The sequence below is a fragment of the Echiichthys vipera genome (genome assembly GCF_963691815.1).
Source record: "Echiichthys vipera genome assembly, chromosome: 9".
In the NCBI taxonomy this organism is placed as follows: Eukaryota; Metazoa; Chordata; class Actinopteri; order Perciformes; family Trachinidae; genus Echiichthys; species Echiichthys vipera.
Genome location: NC_139834.1, coordinates 23,033,592 through 23,055,298, shown reverse-complemented (window position 1 = coordinate 23,055,298; position 21,707 = coordinate 23,033,592). Strand labels below are relative to the sequence as shown.

The window sequence follows — 21,707 nt, the reverse complement described above, 5'->3', positions numbered from 1 at the left end:
TGCTACATTCATGCATTTGTGGTGGGCTGCCACACCTATATTTAATTTCCAAAAGATGTATTTAATTCAGTATGATATGTCACTCTCAGTTTAATGATGAAATAAAAATAATATGGTAATTTTGGCTAGATTGCCCAAATTCAATTACAGAAATACATGTAAATTTAGTTTTGGGATGGACATTCTCCTATAAAGAAAGCAGTAATGGATTGTGTTGGTATTTTGTGTGTTTATGAATCAGGCTTTGTGTGTATGTGTATGCCTCTTTTGCTGTGTGTGCATGAGCTTTTTATTCGCGTCTCTTTACATTTACTGCAAGTTTGCGGCTTGCATGTGTAATTGTGTGAGGACTTTATGTGATTAGATTTCCACATTAGCGTGGTATTGTAGTGAAAGCTTTAGAGCCTGGACTTAATGCTGCTTAGGTCAGCACTTCAGCACGCATTGACATATAGAGCCAGGCAACTTATATCCCCCCTGGGGAGGACATGCAGGGGTAGGATTTATGTTTGTTCCTCTGCATGGGTCTTGGGAGAGATGAAACGGGGCACAAGGACAAAATGAGGAGACCGGCTTGAAAAGATGAAAGATATATTGATAACAGATCATGGTGATGAACAGGGGGTTCCAAGTTGGCAGTAGGTAAGGTATTGATCATATCAGTCAGGTGCAGTTTATTATAGTAGAGGAAACATTGGCACAGAATCCTCTCCTCCTGTATGAACAAGTTGCACGACTACATTTTGAAGGTATGATTCTGGAGGGATTTATGTATTAGACTGGAGGTGATGTGCTTTATTTAGTCCGCTATCAAACTCTGTCTAAGGTTGGTGTACTGTATGCATTTGGCTCTGCTTGCCTAACTGTGTGCCCAATTGCATGATTAAGCCGTTTTGAACGTATGCAAGTAGAGGCTGACAGTTATGTCTGAGGATGCTAGCTCTGGAGGAGAGGCAACACGTGAGGGGAAGCTCCCTGCTCTACATCTGACCCTGCTGTTATCAATCAAGCCTTTAGAGGAAAAGAGATGTAGCGACAGAGTGGGAGGATAGAGGAGGAGGAACAGATGGTGGGGGCTGTTGTCGAGGAAGAGAGACGTCTGGGAAAATGGGGAGATATTGTAGAATAAATGGAGGAAGGGATAGTGATAAGTATGATTTGTCTTACTGTAACTTGAATAATCAGTTAGTCTTCAAAATGTTTCAAATGACATGACAAAAAAAGAACAAAAAATGCCTGTAGACGTGTGCTTCATCTCACCAGCAGCCAAAAAACTAACTTAAACTATTCATTTTAATAATATCAAATGGAGATAAACCAGCAACATTTTTAGATAAATGACTGCAATGGTAAAAAAGTCCTGCTATGCAGACAAACTGGAAAAAAGACTATTTTCATAGGTATACAATAACATTTTTGCACATTGCTCTGAATATCATGCGAAAACCTTTTGCATTTCTTAATAAATAAAATTTGCCACCCTGCCCTGGACTGTGGGAATGATGAAAGAACAATAAATGAGAACTTCTCTGCTGTCCTGTAACGCTCAAAATTGACACAAATTGGCCATTTAGTCAGCTTTCAGTCAGCTGCTGAAGCTTGTGTTGACGATATTGCCGTCCAAAATGAATTTTTCTCACAAGTGCGTGTGTGCGTGTGTGCGTGTGTGCGTGCGTGTGCATGTGCGTGTGTGTGTGTGTGTGTGTGGAAATTCAAGAATTGAGAATGGGAAAGCTTAATCTTCTGCATTTAGTGCAGCACATTAATAGTCAGTCTGGCAGCATTCGTAGTCTACTCTACATGACAATTTTCAGCAATGGGCTGAAAAATCTCCAACAGCACACCATCCCCAAATATGATCCAACCCCCGTCACTATTTTATTCTGCCAAATTCATTCTGTCCAATAGATTAAAGGCTCCAAGTGGTGGTTGACTCTCTGCCAAAGTGAGAAATGGAATGGACAGACTTGTCCTTTTTAAAAGCCAAATATCTTCCTGTGTTTTACTGTTTCTATTCCAGGAAGCACAGTGGTAAGAGGGAAGCCAGGAGGTGTGAGTAGCAACAGGTGGGCGGACAAATAACAGACCTGTCCAAACTTAATTTATGTCGCCCATTTGCCTTTAACTCACCCACTTGAAAGGCAGCCGTTGCTTCCGCAGTTTAGGTTAGGGTTGATTAAATCCTTACTAAATGTGTCGCTGGATCTGTCTTCTGTCATGTGCTTTGAGTCGTCTGTTTCCCTCAGTTTCATCCATCTGAACAGTCAAACCACTCTGTAGTCAAAGCAAAAGGAGCAAAATGTGAAATATTGAAATTTGAAGTGTATGAGGCAGAGTGGCGACATTCATGCTTTGGTCTCCCTTCCAGCTAACTGGCTCATGTATTGACAGGCCGAGCAGACAAACACTTACACACAGAGAATGGCTATAAGTGAAATCAATGGAAAACACCAGGCAGGGACTGATGAATTGCTCCCTTTTTTTCCTATTCACTAGGGGGTCTATATCTTTCTCTCTTTCTTTCTTTCTTCTCTCTCTCTCTCTCTCTCTCTCTCTCTCTCTCTCTCTCTCTCTCTCTCTCTCTCTCTCTCTCTCTCTCTCTCTCTCTCTCTCTCTCTCTCTCTCTCTCTCTCTCTCTCTCTCTCTATCTCTCTCTCGCTCACTGCCTCAACAAGTTTCTCTCTCTCTTCGTTTGTGTTTATCTACATATTTTTCGGAATCACCAGTTATCACATGTTATTTTCCCATCCTAACAGATCTCGCTAGTTTTCTTTGTCTGTCTTTTTTTTTTTTTTACCTTTCTCATTTCTTTTCCCATATGAACAGGCATATACAGGAGCTTACTACACTCATATTGGCATTTGCTATCATGTTTTTTTTCCTCCTTTCTTTCTCTCACAGTTTCTATCTTGTCTTTTTTCCCACATCACAATAGATCTGACTGTGTCACCCCTTCGGGTCTGTCTCCCTCTGTCGTCCCCTCCTCTTTTTTCTTTCCACCTCTATCTCTCTTCTCTCCATCTGTTAATGCTGTTATGGCTATGTGTGGGAGTATAGATAGAAAGAGAACGTGAGGGGGGATGATCTGTTACAAGCTGGGTAGAGGAGAAGGGGCTGGATGGCGGCCGAGAAGGGAGGGTGAAGGGGTATCGTTGTTATGGCGATGAAATCTTCTTTGTGTTAGGTTGCCAAGGCAACTTCAGGCGTACACTTGATACAGCCACCATCACCACCACCCCCCAGCCACATGACTGTAGGGAGAGCACTTCACACATTGCACACTCAGACTTCGGCACCCACACATCTAAACACACAAAACCATGTGTCCACACATTTTTATTATGTCCACCTGCTCTTGACGGACAAAACTGCATTTTATGTGACTGATGGAGACAATGCATGATTCATTATCCAATCAGCCAAAACACTGGGACTCAACACGTGCTGATCAAGGTAGTTTATTTCTGCTTTTGGTTTAAAATGCCCCCCAAAAAACAACTTGCACAAGGAAAACATCTCCCTAGTGTTTAGCCTATTTTCTTGACTTTTATTTATTTCCACACAAACATGAGGCTCATGTGTTCAGGCGATTCACTAGTTGTTTGATATGTGCTTAGGTAGAGTTTCAGAGCTACAACCCCAAAGTAACCTGAACCATAAGTCTAAATAGGGAAAAATTTGGAACCAAAGCAAGACTTGCCCCGCCGCAACCACTGTATACTTCAACTGTTATGACGGTAAATAACAATATAAAGAGTAGAGGAAAAGAAGAGCAAAACATGACTAGAGAAAAGTACAACAAACAGTAAGATTGTTAGTTTAACACCTTTACATACACACACATAAATCGCTTCTCTTTGCTTTGTTTGGGTCCATGTGCTATTTGATTTTCAATTCTGTGTGTATTCGTTTTGTTGGTCTTTGTGCCTCTTTGCTGCGGTACCTGCAGTGATCTGACCCTGTTCATGAGTCTCACTGGGATCATAACAAATCATTTTAAGCAGTTTGGAATGTGTCCTCCTGGTAGGTGGTTATGTTGCGGACAATAGAGTTTTGGGAGGGGAGAGGGATTGTGTTGAGGGAAACAACAAAGTGGAATCAGGAGAGGGTAAAAATAAGGTAGCTGAAATGATCATTCACGGAAACGCCTGTGGAAATGCTGAGAAAGAACCTCTTGAAACACATTACACAGTAGGCTTCATGCTGGAAGCGATATAAAAACAAATGTCCTATTCATTTTCTTCATATGCACAATTTGTTATGTTTTAGTATCCATTGATTTTAGGGCTTACCCAATTGTTTTCTCTCTTAGTGAAGAGAAAAGTTAGAAAAAAAAACCCTCCTGTTTTCAGTCCACAAATTGTTTGTCTAACGCAAGGAAACATACGTTTAACATTTGAAGAACATACAGGAATCATGAATGTTATATAATCAAAATTAGATTGTATTCTATATTATTATATGTACATATGGTATTGTTATATACAGTCAATATGTCTGAAGTTCGTTTTCTGGTAGCAACTCCCATGTGCCAGAGTATTTGCACACAGCTCAACACCTGCCTTTGTATAGTTTTTAAGGGGGCGTTATTATATACTAATAATAAACAATTATGATCAAGTGAGATTCATCATTCAGCACACCTGGGTAAGAGCAAATTGGCTTGGAGTAGAACATTTTGAGAAAATGTAAGATGAATTTAAGAGACTTTTGTTGCATGAGACACATTGTTAGTCTTCTGCGTCTAAAGATATAAAAGTTATAAATGCCTTTTTATACATTTCAAGCAACCATTGTTTTCAGCTAATATCACTGATGTGTGAAAAATCAATTTTCTGCTTAGAAAGATAATTAATCGTACCGAACAGCATGTAGCTTTGCCTCTGGCCCCATTTTCTTTGAGAGATGACAGGCAGAGAGGGAAGAGAAAAGAAAGGGAATGACATGCAACAAAGGTTCCCATCCCGATGTAGTTAATGGTTGGCACCTTAGCCCCTAGGCCACCAGGGTGCCACAGGCCCCCAGTTTCACCTCATCTTCTGAATGACCTCTCATCTTGTACTGTGATCTTTGTCATTGCTTACTCCACTGTTTGCATAAAGCTTCCAACGATACTTACGGTTTAAGCAGTCACTGTTTCCCCCCTGCCAGCAAAGATGCAAGTCACGTGAGCATAAGCAGAAACTGAAATATGTTGGAATGGATGGGTTAAGGTCACGGGAAGAGGTTGATGAAGTCTACACAGGAAAAAGAGAAGGATTGAAAAAAGATGCTTTAATTTGTTCACATGTGAAAGAATGCATCCTGTCAATGTTTCAGAAGTGAAAGAAAAGGGAGGTTTTGGTTTGAATGACCACCAGGGAATAGAAAACTGATGACTTATGGGTCGAAGGATCAGTGATGTTAAAGGATGTTGCTGTATATGTTATAGGACACATTACTCATTCATTTTCCTATGAAAATGTGAGCCATTTCCATATTGATCGGAATTTGAATAGAGTCAAACACTAGACATTTGGAGTATCGTTGAAACTAGCCAGAACTAGAGGTCAAATCAGGTCAGGGTCAAGTCCAGAGCTGTAATCTGGTAGCAGAGGTTCTCAATTCAATTCAATTCAAAAAACTTTATTTGTCCCCAGGGGGCAATTCAGGGTTCTGACTTAACCTCATTTGCCATGACATGAAAACATGTCAATATGATGCAATTCATCAGACACAATAATGTGGTATTTAATATTTTTGGTACCACACAGACAAGCTGGCTGGGCTAGCATGAGCATTGAGCCCAAGATGACACATGGGAGGAAAGCTGTATAAAAATAGCTGATTTGATTGCTATTTGTGAAGAAGCCTCAGTTCAGTCTTCCGTCAAACAAAGTCAAAGCAGGGGTTTAGCTGTAATTATTGTCCTCTTTTGATATTGCTGTTCATAAATATTGACATTAGCTATTGATGCCATAAGTAAACAATGAGCAGCCTCCTGTCCTAAGTGTCTTGCAATTTAAACACAATGCTATGCCTGCTCAAGTGTTTCTGGCTTACTGTGCAAGAGCAGTGAACATGAGGCTAATATCCGTTAACTGCCGTTATTTTGATGTTGACTTTCATCTTAGTTATTAAGACATTGAAATAGAAAATGTATCAAGCAAACAACACAGTCTCTGTTTTGTATCTGTCCTCTCATTATAATCCTTAACAACCAACTCCAAAGGACAGATCTATGTCTTGAGGTTAAGGAGATAAAGTAAGACACCAGACTCGGATGCGAAAGAGAGTATAGAGGGAGGAAGAGGAGTCGTGAAGCTTTGGGAGCAATACGGGGGAGGAAGGTCTGTTCCTTTGAGACAGCTGAGGGGGCGAGCTATATAATATATGACGGGGGGAAACCAAGAATAGTGTTGTACTTGTGTTGTGAGTGTATTACTACTGCTTTCAATGTATTCTTTTAAGCATTATAATTGACACATTAATAGAATATATAAGCTGAGATCCCCTAGGCCTATATGGTATTTCTCTGATTAACAATTAGATATAAATGTTGTGGCTTGTGGTGGTATCTAAGCCAGTCATGTATTTTACTGGTTTCGCTATTAAACACTTGAACAGACAATAATATTTTGATATTTTTAAGAACAGTTCCCTCTGTGATCGTAATAGCCAGAGGGATTTCTGGTTACACTGCCACAGTGTGCACTATACACTGCAAGTACTTGGAAAAGACTTAAGTAAGAGCAAGAGATAAAGGGAGACAAAGACTCCAGGTCAAATAATTGACTCAATTGCTACTCATTTTGTACTCCATTTTGGCTGTGGTTGGTAGGTTTGTCTGCCAGTGTTGTTGGCAGACAACCAAACATGGTTTGGAGATTGCTTTCTTCAATGAGAAAAATCAATGAGTTGTTAAAAGTGAAGGTCTGTGAGCCCTGCCCTGAGACGTGGCCTGCGGATGCATAGTTACAGACATGATGCAGATGAATTGACTGTTCTGAATGAAATATGTAGAAAGCCAAAGAGCTTAGAGAGAGTAGAGTAGAGAGAGAGAGCCGAGCAAAGTAAAGGACAAACCAACATGTGAGCAGTGTACTGTTTTTGATTACCTGCCAACGACTGGTAAACTAAAGTATATTGTGTACCTATATTTTTACCTCCATGAATTAGTATTTTTCTCTTCCCGAATGTACAATTTTTACGTGTATGACTATTTGGTGGCTAGAGTTTAGAGCTGGGTACGTTTGTTAATTTAAAATTAGCTTACTTACACAATGGAACAAATTTGTTGTTTCATCATGCAACTCATCATATACAGATGTGACATCAGAGCCACACGAGGGGGAAGACCCACAACACCTTATTACCCTGATAGTGTGATGCAGTTATTTAGTGCAAACTAGTGTAAAGAATTTGATAGAATATCCGATGTGGCTATACCACAGCTGTACTAGCATGTTTTTTAAATAACCAATCAAAACAATAACCAACAAAAACCTTTATTTTGTGAAAAAAACTAAAAAATAATGTTTTCTTAAGGCTATAGGATTAAAAAATAGGACAATAGGAAGTGTTGAGGCCCTTGTTTTGAATGACTTTAGCAAATCTGTGCCCACAGGACATCACTAGTTTCTCACACTGCTCTGGTTTGATCGTGGTCCATTCTTCTTCCGTCTCTTCCACAGTTCGGTAACAGTAGTGGGTTTCTTAGCCATTACTTTGTTGCCAAGGATTTTCCAGAGATTTTCTTTAAACCTGTGTTTTGTTTTTTATTTTATTTAGGCATACATTTGTGTCTTGGTAAAATAGTATGACTTGCTTGACTTGTCATTCTTAACATACTGTAGCAGCAGCAATCAATGAATCGGGTATCTGATTCAGCAGACTTCTAAAATGTGCTTAGAAGATTTACTTAACATCAGTCATAGTGGTCATTAGATACAAACACATTATGTTATCAAACAACAGATAATGTTTAATCTAGGGCTTCCTCCTCTAAGTTGATTAGTATTTACACACTGCAAATTTGTATTTGTGGTGCGGAAATCACTCTAAATGCATTTTTTTCTGTGTGTAATTCCTCACCACTGGTTATACTGTTTTCCTCAAAAAGAAAAAGGTAACTACAGCATCTGGGAAGAAATCATTCCCAGATGCTGTAAATGTCAGTGAAGCAGTAGCCGAGACCATCCTGGTGCTGTATCTTTGCTGGGTGATCTCCATGGAGAGAAGAGTGTTAAACTCTGTTCATCTCCCCAGGTGACCAGGGGAAAGTGGTGTGTATGTGTGAGTTTCCCCCAGGTCCCCGTCTTCACAGTCGAGATCTAATGGGTTCTGACAGGACGGTAATAAGGTAGCAATGGACTCACACTGTGCTTGTGTGTGTATGTGTGTAACAGTCGTGAGCTATGTCCATGCTGGCTAGTAACAGCCCAGCGTTAGAAAGTGAGTGTGTAGGACCCTGACCTCACTCTCTTTGTGTGTCAATTAACACCCTGTTATACACATTCACAAGGTCGGGATGCTCTCAATGACACACACAAGTGCTGCCCAAGGCTATACATACAAAATACGGACATCGACGTGTTGCTGTTGTTGTTTGTGCAACCACACATCATGCACATATAGACTCACATGCACACAGTTCGGGCTCTCTTTTAACTCGCCACTTTATTATCCCTGATGCATATTTATATCCACCAGTGTCCTTCTACGCTGCCTCTACTCTGATGAATGCTGCCCAGTGTCAAGTGCACAGCACTGAAATCATGACCAGAAATTAAACTCGATTACAGCTGCTGTTCAGACATTTCCAGGAAGCATCCTCTGTCTCGCACAGGATGTTTTTTTTCTGTTTGGTTTGATGTTGTTACAAACATTGGTTAAAGCTGCACTCTTTACCATTATGTGGCAAAATGATGCATGAATGTTTTATTACAGAATGAGAGCTCCGTCATTTCAAACAATTGCTGATAAGTGGCATGATTGATGACATGGAAATTAAAGCTACTGTATTCTATTAATTTGAATTGAGATTAAACACATTTATGATGTGTTCTACCTAACACCCCACCCCAGTGTTTTACTTTCAAACTACCCATGTTAAGCAGCTAAAATGGGCAAGACTCACCTTGCTCCAGGGTCTCCCAGCCCAAGAGGCCCTTATCTTGGTCTGTACTCATAGGGCTTAGTTGGGCAAGGCCTGGAAAAACAAAGTTGGACTGCTGCAGTGTAGGCCCTACACCACTGAAGGTATTAGTCTGGATAAACAGCAGGAAATTAATGAATGCAACCAGACTTTTTTACAGCATAGGACTGGTTACCTACTAACCTAAAGAATACAAATGAATATCCCAAAAAATATTTGTTTACTTTGGATGCTATGTTTTTTTTTTTTAACCATTTTAATACTTTTTTTGTGTTACAGTTTTGATTAGGCTGTTAATCACCTTATCCTGATCCCTGTATACATAGAAAGGAATCTGCATATTTCCATAGAACCCTTACACAGGAGGATAAATGTAGGCTATATGCTATTCTTTCTGGCTAATAGCAGCATCCCTGTCATATTTGGATGTCACATAACCAATGAGCACCTCTGACCTGATATAAGAGGCACGTGGCATTGTCATGGACCAAAACTCAAATAGATTATAATCTCGAATAATGATATACTAATGTAAATATACTGTAAACACATTCATTTATACTTCGGTTGCATTCTTAACAAGCTTAACAGTGTGATTAGTTATGGTCTTTTGTGAGAAAAGACATTTAATTTTTAAATTACAGCGTCTGACCTAGATGCAGGGTCTGAAAGAGCATGCAGCAGGACAAATATGTTTGTAATACCAGTGGTTCCTCTAGGATTGTTTTTTCAGCAGCAAGGGATTTACAGAAAGTTTGCTGATCCTGGACTGCCCCAATTCCCCCACCAGGCCAGCAAACTTTCTGTTGCTGCCTCGACCCAGCACTGCCACTGACCGCCCGCTGTGACCCCTGGCGCTTGCTGAATTACCGAGTTGCTACGGCTGCTAACTGACGGTTCATCTCCAGAGCTGGGGCCCACTCTTCTCCAGGCGAAGTTGTCTCTTAGCGGTAGGGATAAAGGCGTAGGGACCACAGGGTGCACTAGCTAGCCCATTCTTGTCTCATTTGTGGTCTGATAAAGAGTAAATTCATTAAATTCAGAGACCCATATCGCTATTTTCCAAGCAACTGTAGCTGTCATACTTCACATGACCCGTGTGAGACTCCGTTGCTTTCGTCCCTGTTTGTCACACTCAGTTACTACACACTGCAAATGGTGAAGTGCGACTTCATCTGACCGTTGTGGCTAGCTAGATTGGATGAACTTTTGTAAATACCAGAGTGCAGGATGAGTCGTCAAACATTTAAAATGATTTTATAGGAAGGAAAAAGACAGGGATTTTGATGTAAAATACTGGTTTTATGACATATATTTGTCATAGAACAAAAGATAAATGAACCATTATGACAAGGACTCATGATAAGACTGGGAAAATGTATTTTTCTTTTCACTGGCTCTTTAAGGAATCATTTCAATTGAGCAGGTTGAATGCTGAATTTTAAAGCACACAGACATCAGATGTGCCATCCTGGTGGCTCAGGAACGTTAACAGTGTCCCAACAGCATCTGTGCATCCGAACAGTGCTCTGCGACAGCTTGAAACTGGCTACACCGGCACAGACATGTCTGCTTATCAAGTCAAAACATAAACAACTGTCAGTCCTCTGCCTTTTTGTCCACAGACACTCAGATGAGTTGACACTGGTATCAAAAACAAAGACAGGGCACCTAAATATTTTGTTCAGACAGACTAATTCATTATATTGTGTAATGGGAGCTGTTACAACATGGTGTAATGAAGCCACAGTTTGCCAGATTTGATGGCAACATAACTGCCATTACCCTGTCATCTCTCTCTCTCTCATACTACATTATTTCTTTATAAATATTTTACTTCTAAACACACAGCTATGAGGGCTCTTATTAAGTTATTCGTTAATCCACTCATATCGGTCTGGCTTCCGGCAATCTTATTATTATTATTGGTGCTTAGTTTGATCATGTTTTCTTTTATTGGTTTTCAATCTGAATTTGAATTTAAATTTCATGAAGAAAATATGGCGCCAATTGTTCAAGTGTGTTTCTGAGGATGGTCCTGGAGGCTGTTGCCACTGCTCATCACAGCATTCATAAATATTAACTTAGCAATACTGAAAACTCATTGTTTTCTTTCTTTCTCAAATGATCGGCTCACGTCTTCTTCCTGGTTACGCCCCGTCTCTCCCTGTGTTTCTTCACGTCTGTGTACATCTTTGAGCGCGTCTTACTTTTTATCTCTTCACCTCTTGTTGCCTTTATCTATGCAACTGTCTGTATCTTTCTCTCTCCAATGCTCACTGTCACTCTGACTCCGTCTGCCTTTTTGTCCCTTTTTGCTTTTCTAAATTTTCTTTTGCTTCAATTATTGTTATGAAAGCCGTCTGCTCAGAGAAGATAATGGTAATGAGGATTTCAAAGCAATCACAAAATCATATTAAATGTCATCATGTAAAACAATGATGTTAATTTAACCTCTCCTCCTCTCTCTCTCTCTCTCTCCACAGCTCCACCACCTAGCAGATTTAACAGGAGAGTGTCAGGTAAGACGTGTGCATGTGTGTGCGTGTCCCACATCATTTCTTTGTGTATAATATGCATATGTTTGACGTCATGTCCCTTAAGTGTAATCCACACAAGGGATGACATTGCATACAGCACTGCTCCAGTGTCTGTGTCTGCTTTATTGAGTGTGTCATGCATGTTAAGGCCAAGTGGTAGACTTATGATTTGTGCTTCTCTGTCGTTAATGTTTTGATAATAAGTATATTTGCGTAAGTACTGGATTCAAAACACAGTGTTAAGAAGCACCACTGTGGTGTGTTATGGATTTTGTGCAACTGTTTCTTGGCGTCTGTGGCCCTGTGTTTATGGTGCTCTTGTTTTCTCACGCTTCGTCGTACCCATCTAGCGTTTACACATGAGTAATTGAATGTCGTCAGCAGTCACAGAGCACTGCACATTGGTTAGGCTCTGGGTGTGTCAACTGACGTTTATCTTTACTGCTGTCCCACTGTTACTGTTGATTCTGCTGTCTTTACCACAGCACCATAAAGAAGTGTGGTGTTAATTTGTACACGTTGTCAACTTTTTGTCGATGTAACATCCAGTTGTATAGAGTTCCTTATTTTTATGATGTGGTAAATGAAGTTATTTGGAGTTTCTTTGCTGCCAAAAATGTGCGGTACAAGTAGACCTTTTTTGTAGTGGTAATGTTGTTAAAAAATAATGATCTTTTTGAGCCCAGAAGAGAAAATGTGATAATACAACAAGAAAGATGAAGTGTGACTGTGAAGCCCGCCGTGTCTCCCAGAGATGTTACTACAAAGGTCCTTCTTCACTTATCATTCAGTTTATACCGTAAATTGTACAAAGTTTTCTTTTACAGGTGTTTTTGTGTGTAGTGTTTTCTCAGGGAGACACATTTTCCCCGAAGAAGGCCCATTAAAGCTTAAAGAAAAAAATCAATCCCTTTTTATTAGAACATTGATTTTAACAGGAGAGCGAAAAATGCTTTGTGGGATGTGCCATGCTTTCCTGTACCCATAAAGTCTGGTGGGTTTTATGTTCCATAGATAATTGGTAGGATGCGCAGTGTTACAATGAGACACTTAAAAGAAACATAGAGGCCTTCGTACATTTAAATGCAATCCAATGCAATGAAGTTTTGGCACTGTCAGAGAGGTGTTGATTCATAGTATCGGTACTGTACTGCACTAGATTGTTGTTGTTCTAAGAAGTTTTCTAAACTTTTTGCTTGTCCATATATTTAAACAAGGTGGTCAAATATTCTAAACAACTGTCAATGTACTGAACCATCTTACAACTCCACTAACTGTCAAACCTGTTTCTGACCACAGCCAGCATCACTCTGGGTGTGGCCGAGTGTTGTCAGAACACAAGTGTACTTTGCTGCACCTGTAGCTACACCCAACACTGATGTAACAGGGTCCTAGAGTTCTCCCGTGAGAGGTCACACCTCTGGTGGTCAAGATTTTCAGGGGTTGTTGAGTTGCTCTTCAATTTTTTTCTGGTCCCAGTCATTATCTGTCCTCGATTATACATATGATGTTTTCAGAACACGAGCACTCAACACACGTCACGGCAAGATTGAGATCAAGATGCCAGTGTGTTTTGTGCCAGAATGTCCACATTCCAGCAAGAACGGGTGTTCTTTCTTTCGATTCCCGTCTGACCGTAAGACTAAGAAGCAGCACCTAGAGTTGAGAAGTGGAGGCAAAGTGTGATGACGTGACTTCACATAGGCGACATGAAATGTAGTCATTTTCATGAAGTTTTTTTCCAGAGCCTTTAATTCGCTATTTAATTCCACGAACATCATACGTGTAATCCAGGATGGATAATGACTGGGACCAGGAAAGAATTGTTCCATTTCAATAGACACAAGTGTAGATTTTTTTGGGAGCTGAGGTTCCATGGGGTCTAACAGAAGCCGCATTACACTATAGGACATACCAGCCCTATAGTGGGATAGTAGTTCAAGGTGGAGTCAGAGATTCTGGAGAAAGTTCATTTTAATTCAACACCCCAAAAACATAACCGCCTCTCGTCAGTGCTTCTGTTTTTGCTATCGCTCTTGCTCCCACTGCCTTATGGACAACTATCAGACCATGAGGAGATATGCGCTGAGTTTGACAAAAACTGTATTAAATAAGAATCGCTGACTCCACTTTTAATGCAGGGCTATTCACTGTATTTGATTACACAGTCCAAGTGTTTCTGTTTTTCTGGTCACTTAATACACTAGAGTGCAAAAAGAAAACAAAGGTCCTTTGTGATTGCAGGAACTTTCCCTAGGCATTAGGAACTTTCTGAGAAACTCATTGCATTTTGACCACAGGGATCAGGGTCTAAATTATTTTCCAGTAATAAGTCCCTGTCCCCGACATAGGTTCCCTGATCTGAGGGTAGTACTTATTGAAAGTACAGGAACTTTCTGGGTGGGATTCGCAGGGCTGACCGTAAAGTCAAGCTTTGCTGTCGGCTCCCTGACTAAAAAAGAAACAAACTGAGAGGAAGAGAGAGATTAGGGGAGAGAGCGGGCACACTGAACTGAAGGCTGCAAAGACGAACTTGGGAGAGAGAGAGCGGCACAGAGCTGTGAATGAGCCAAATAAAAGGTTGTCTTGTGATGATTGTTTCAGGTCGTCCTTGAGTTCCAATAAATAACCATCAAACATGCAACAAATGATTTACCGTGGAGACAGATGCTCAGTTTTATTTTCCTCCAAACATTTTATTTATTGCATCCAATGTGCAGTAGTAAAAACTACGTAGCAATAAAGGCTAAAATGTAAAAGCAATGAGACAAAATCTAAACTGTGACCTGCAGAATGTAGTATGTTCACCCGGACAACCACCAGGAGCACTCATGTTTCATTTTCATACGTCAGAAAAACTAATTTGCCTAACTTCAAGGGGCTTGAGACTGCGGTGGGTGCCCTGGGAAAGTATTCTGTGGACAAAAATGACCAGGAACATCTTGTGGGAACAAGCACATCAGTGTTAGCGATTGTATCAGAAGCAGTGACGTCTCAACCCGACCTTCAGTGATTTCTTAAAAACAAACACAGTCAATGTATTTGGTATTTATTCTCTTGAGAAAACGATCAGTTAATCTGCTTATGGGAGATTTCATCTGAGAAAGATTGTGTCCAATTGTGCATGAATTCAATATTAAAGTTTACTTACAGATCCACAGAATTTGTAAATGGGAAAGGTGAAGGGAAAGCATGGTTGATCCCAAAAAAGCAGGTGTCGCTGGCGACTGCAAATAACTCCTGGAAATCAAACAAAATCATTCTTACATGTATGATATCTTAAAACATCAACATATTACTGATCTTGTGGCCCAGTTGCGACCCTGACCTGTGGTTTAAGGCGCTATGGCTGGTGGTTTCAATATCCCCAGGTCCTCTGTTTTTTATCTGAATGTTGTGCTTTGCTAAACTTGGGATGTAGCTTATAAAAGTAACATAGACGGATAAATTATTATGGCCAGATGTAGAAGAAAAATCTGCTTTAAAGTCCTCATCTAAAAGTATACAGACATGCACGCAAAATTCAGGAAGGAGGACAGCATCAATGGTATTAGGAATCAGTGTTTTTTTCCAAGGCCACAATCCCAGCAACCGATTTATTTTCTTTGGCCCAAAAAATGGGATTGGAAATCAATCAATCAATAATACTTTATTCATCCCCGAGGGAAATTCTTTAAATGATGACCTGATTGCATATTTGCATTAGATTTGGTCACACTGCCCTGTTAAAAGTGAACTTAAAGTAAACAAAACACACACTGACTCACAAGTAGCGTGTTTATTGGCTGGTGTTTTGGTACTCTGTCATCCTGCCAGGGATAGATAGAGGTTTTGGCAGTGCAATGGGAAAAAAAACCACATGTGATTCCCGCAACAGAAGCTAAGAATGATGGACCGGTCTGCACTCTCTGCCTTATCTTTAATGGCATTCATGAAGAACACACAAAGCTAATTATACTAACACCTGTGTCTCCATGCTCATAAAGCCCTTGTGTTTTTAGGTCATGTCGTTAGTTCAGATTATATTCTCACCATGAATTAACTGCATGACATCGTGGTCGGCAGAGCATAGACACTCACATTTTAACTGCTTTTTATTTGGCCCATTGTGTTTACGTGCCCGATCAAGCTGAACTAAAGGAGTTAACACATTAACACTCCAGAGGTCACAGTGCTCCAAACATGACTGGTATGAGTGCCGAGAGATAAGATGTTGCACTCATGATTGCACACACACACTCCCAAGAGAATGTGTTTTGAGGTAATTGTCATGTAAGAAGAGTGAGAGAGTGAGAGAGAGTGTGTCTCTACAGTGTTTGAGGAAACAAGATGCATAGTGACAATTTGAAAATGACCTTGTCAGTGTTTGTCATACAGTGGGGTAAAACATGTCGCTGTGCGTGTGTCATTTCCTCACTTCAGGGCTCCTTCTGTGTCCTCCAGTATTGACGTCCTCTCTTCCCTTCACCTGCAGGCCGTTGTCTCATTTTGAGTTATACAATATCTTTGTGTGTGTGCGTGCCTGCGTGCGTGCATGCGTTCGTGCGCCAATAGTTATGCCATTAATGATTTGTTATATCACAATTTCTGTCTGCCAATGAACATATTGTACTACTTGTAAGTATAGTGGTAGTGTTTTGACACAATTCACCCAGTCACTACCTGAGTTGCCTGCAAGCGGTTGACTTGCGTGTTGTTGTTGTTTTTTTTTTTTTCCTTTTTGTCAAGGTTATTTGTAGTTTTTCATTAGAAGGCAATTGCATTTAAACTTTTTATTGTTACTATGGCTAAATGAGTTTTTGAACATGTCCATGGAATAGTTTACCTGGATTGTTTGCTCTGCCAAAATACAATGTAATCACACAGGACATGTGTAAAGTGGGTTTACATGTTTTCCTTGCAGTGTGTGCGGAGGCGTTCAACCCAGACGATGACGACGAGGACACAGAGCCCAGAGTGGTTCACCCAAAAACAGATGAACAGCGCTGCAGACTGCAGGAGTCCTGCCGAGACATCCTACTCTTCAAAACACTAGATCAGGTAAAACTTAGAAACACGGGAAGAGACGTGTTGAACACCAACGCATTACTCGCTTATAGCTTCAGTGACACCTTGTGCCCTGTATCAAAGCGTCTGCATTCATTATGTTTCTCCTCTCATGTATTCAACTTTTTCCTGTAATTAGTCACCAGTATGCGGATCCATACATGTAAAGGCCACAATCGACATCTATTATCCCTTTACTCTGTGACGAGGAAAATGGAATCACATGTATGATTTGGATTTTTTTTATTTTGATTTCACTTGATTAGCAGGATATTTTCCTGAATTTTTCTTTTCTCCCAAGATGTACACAGTGTCACGTGAATTTAGAAATACAAAACAGAACATTTAACCAAACAACAAATCCATACCACTAGGCAAGGCTGCATCGGACTGTGCTATGAATGAAATTACACAGGAGCAGCACCTGTTCATATCAGTCACGCAGCATCAGAAGACAACCAGAGAATTGTAGAGTCACATATGATATGTGACTCTACAATCAAAGAAAGTCTCTCTGTCTCTGTCCAAATACTAACTTGCTATAATAATAACAATAGTAATAATACTTGTATATGAATAAAGATAGTTAACCAAGGTGTGCATTTTTTCAGTAACTTTCTAAACTCCCCCAACACAGAATTTGAATAATGTCTATCTGTAATAGATTTATTTGAACATGATGTTCAACCTCTGTAGCACCAAAAGTCCCATCAACATTTATTAAAAAGCTTTCGCTCAGTGACCAGAGAAACAGAAACACCTACACGATATAATGCAATTCAGTGGAGTACAGCAATGCTGCAATAGGGCTGAGTGAGACAGACATTTACCTCTAATGATGAATAAACATATTCAATATACGTGCAAGATCAGCTGTCTTCACAGTAGAGCTCTTATTGATAACTGAATGATTAGAGTAATATTTATGAACACCACCAGGTAAATGTGGAAAAATTGTATTATTATTATATTGTAATAACTTAAGGCTTCGGATGTTTCATTCCATCAGCTGGATGTTTTAGGGTATTGACGAGTAAAACTACTGTATTTTAACTTTAATAGACTGCTGAGTCTTCCTCAGACCAGTTTTATCCTTCAAACTGGTCTGGGGAGAATCCTTTGCTCCAGGGCTAAGTCCGAGCTCACTCTGGAGTTTACCCTGTCAATATACAGAGCTGCTGGTAAACAAGCCTCTGGAACTGCGCTTGATCCTCACAGAGCTGTAGGATTAATTGTAACAATACTCATACTGAACAGTCACTGCAATATTCATGATTTGCTACTAAACCGACTCTGCTAGCAAATGTAGCTCCCTGCTCTCTCCTGCGTGCGTGTGCGCACACACACACACACACACACACACACACACACACACAGATTGGAGCACACAACTCTTTTGTGACAGTATTTACCTTTTAGCTTTGTAGCTTCATGTATCACGTCGACAGATGGACATGGCATTTTCTTCAACATTCATCTGCACCTACTCAGCTGACCTTTGATTAATTCGCACATCAATATATTTTTTTCAAACTGTTCTTTTTGTTGTGACAACTTTTTATTTTTCATCGTAACAGTTTACCAGAGGGAACTAAAATTCATTCAGAGTATTTCACGAAAATTAAACTCTTTAAAATAGCTTACGGTAGCTTAGTCACAGCTTTTCCTGCTTTAGCTTCCCGTCCGTGTTCATAAAGCACAGGGGGACACTTTTCCTTTTTTCTGCAAGGCCGGATTCTGTGGAGCTAACCCCCGTCACTCCACTCAGCTCCTGTGAAAGCAAGACATGGGACTCCTCCGTGGTCGTCAGGAGCTGCAGCATTTATTTGTGCTCGAACTGCAGACTCTAGCTACTGTACATTCACTTCACTTCACATATTCCCCCGCTAGACAGAAGAGTTGCATTGGATTTACTTACAATGTACAGGGGATTCCCTTCTGGTCGCTCTTTGCACATCATCACTTTACTTTCCTCAGGAACCACACTTAAAAGCAACTACTCTTCAGGCAAGTCAGATGACACTTTTGTTTAAAATATATATTTTTTTGCCCTTTTTTTTGTATAGTGCAGCTGGAGGTTGACAGGAAATGGGAGGTGGGGGGCGGCCTGCAGCAAAGGGCCGTAGTTCGAAGTTGAACCCGGGTCACTGAGGCGAGGACTTTTAGCCTCTGTATATGGGGAACCTGCTATAACCACTGAGCCACCGGGTGGACCTGTAGAAATTATTTTAGCAAAAGTTAGAAATGCAGTTGAACAGCATGAACAGCAAAGAAAAAATAAGTACTTGTTCACATTTACATCTGTACATTGTATCATGAGAATACATTCTCTACTCATCTGCTTCTCTCATTGCCTAGAAACCTAAAGTCATAGAAGCCCGTGTTATGTTGATCTCATAATGTGCTTTATTTTTGTTGGCGTAGCAAAACTAGTCGGTTTAAACTCTCCTATATTTGGGCATAGGTAGATTGTCTTGCCTGTTTCCAAAAAGGCGATTCCAAAAATCATACGTTTGTAAGATGTCCCTATACTTGATATATTCACGTTTGTTTTGGCTAAAATAAATAAGGTATTTTTAAAACCTATTTCTGTTTCCATTGTGAACAATGTAGCACTTGGCATTTACTATGATGAATCTATGACATTATGATGACTCAAACCCCTGAGACAACTATAATTTCCTGAAATTGCATATTTTGTGTACTTTCTCACACAGTTTGGCTACTGGGAATGATAAACTTTCCTCTCGTTCAGGAGCAGTAATCACAAGCTTGATCCCAATTTCGAGCTTCGTTTAACTCCACATACACATTTTCACTTTTTGATCCTTATTTCTCCACGTCACCTGTGTATGACCTCCTTCCTCTTGTCCCCCATCTAGGAGCAGTTCTCGGAGGTGCTTGACGCCATGTTTGAGCTACGGGTTCAGCCCTTGGAGCATGTCATCGACCAGGGAGACGATGGAGACAACTTCTACGTCATAGAGAGGTAGGAGGCAGACACTTTATGAAAGCTGGGTCAGTTTGATTATTCAAATACTGCCAATTTGTTTTTGTGAGCTTAGATGAAAGAAAGGCTTGTTAAAAAATTGCCACACTGAAAATTATGGCTGCGAACACATTTTGTGTGTTTGATACGTATGCATTTATTACACCGAGTAGACACAATTGGCTCACTTGTATTATGTAAAGCCATGTATAGTTTATACATGGAGAGGAGTACAAATATTGTAAACAGCTGAAACAAATGCACCCCCTTCAAGAGATGCATTCACATACTCATCGGCTAGTCCCGTTTTTCGAGTTGGGGAGCCGTTCTTTTGACTTCAGTGTGTAATTTTTAATAGGATGCTACAAAGATGTAAGGTGTTCTTTTAATTGCTAAGCACTTTGATAGCCATTTCCAGTATTTATTTTCAGTTTGAAGCTTTATATTAGAGATTTTGTCACAGACTTGTTGCTGCAGCACAAGTATATTCCCTAAACCCACAAAAATATTACTTACTTTACTTGTTATCAGGGTTACTGCCAATAAATACATTTTCTAACTAATCCAGGCCACTCTGCAAGAACAGAAACAGTTACAACCTTATACATTCAGCCTTGTAAATTCTATGTGAGCAAACAAATAAAAACCCAACTTTTTTCCGTTCACCATGTTTCTGTGTAATATGACCCACAACTCAGAAAGTTGTGTTCCAAAAACTTTGCAGCATTATTTCAAATGGAGAGGTACTACACTACCCATAATCCTATGCGTGACAGCGTGACAGCGACATCTCCGATTGGTGGAGCTCACTGTTACCATGGAAATTCCCGAAGGCTGTGCCATCTGTTTGTAAATGTGCATTTGAAAGATTAGATTAGATCCTGATGAGTAGGTGGGGCCTTGCATGGCAGCCTCTTAAAATGAATTAAATAAAAAGTATATGTTTTCTGGACACGATACAATTACAGGACTGTCGTATTTTAATGCAATAAATAATAGTGTGAATATAATGTGGACCACTAAAAATAACATTGCATCTATTTTGCTGGTCTTTACAGTTGGGTATTGTGTTTACGCTGCACTGTTTATGATAATGGCGATGCGTATGTCTGTGCTAATGTATAACCAGTACCTATAAAGGCTGAATGTGATTTTCCTGCCAATATTGCCAATGTAAACTGTTGCTGTGTACACACCTCTGCAGGACAGGTTTTGTTACCTGGGCTGGAATACAATGTTAAGTTGCAGGAACACTAAAATGGATCTCCTTATCGTACTGTAACACATTTAGACATGAAAAATACCAACCACAGCTGTCTTTGTTGTGTAAAAAGAACTTTAAAACATTGTAGGTTTGAATGTTGAATTTAATTATTTATTTAAAATAATGCAGGCAACTTTGATAAGCTTATTCCCTGAGACTTCACTGAGAGGAATTAACATTTTCTTTATTTCACCAACTATGAAAATTTAAATAACTAGCCCAACTAGTCCTTCTTCTACTAGGAAAACACCTCAAGATGGCGGAGAGAGAACAGACCAGTGTTTGGCCTGTGGTTGGTAATTGTTTGTCCCACCCTGACCACTATGTATTCTTGGCATGGTACATGTCAGCACAGCACGGTGGTTTAGTTCCACTTGTTGTGTGCCATCATTCAATCTGCACACACACTTTCTAACAGCGGGCTCCCTGTACAAGAGATGTGCGATGACCTTTAAGAGCAACACGCCTGCCTGGTCATATACTATCCTGGGATTTTCCCCGGCCTGTTAGCATAGGTGGTAGCTAATGTCACCAGCAGGGTGGGGTGAGAGCATGGACACACACAGGGATGGAGCGATAAACTAACAAAAAGAAAAGCAGGAAAGAAAACAGGACAGAGTAAAACAATGTTTCCTAATTTTATCAGGTCATACATCTGCATTCCTGTTAAAATGTCGTAGGTCGTATATTAGGCCGTACATCTGAACAATTTAATGAGGCATTAAAGGAGAC

The 21,707-nt window shown here is 40.1% G+C and overlaps 1 protein-coding gene across 1 annotated transcript in view; it reads left to right on the top strand.

Moving 5' to 3' along the window:
• Nucleotides 1-21,707, top strand: part of prkar2aa (protein kinase, cAMP-dependent, regulatory, type II, alpha A) — a 50,432-nt gene that overhangs the window by 21,436 nt on the left and 7,289 nt on the right. Inside the window, exons 3-5 of the mRNA XM_083920830.1 lie at nt 11,623-11,658; nt 16,580-16,716; nt 19,605-19,711. Of these exons, the coding sequence (XP_083776956.1) occupies nt 11,623-11,658; nt 16,580-16,716; nt 19,605-19,711 (280 nt within the window). The remainder of the gene's footprint in view (nt 1-11,622; nt 11,659-16,579; nt 16,717-19,604; nt 19,712-21,707) is intronic.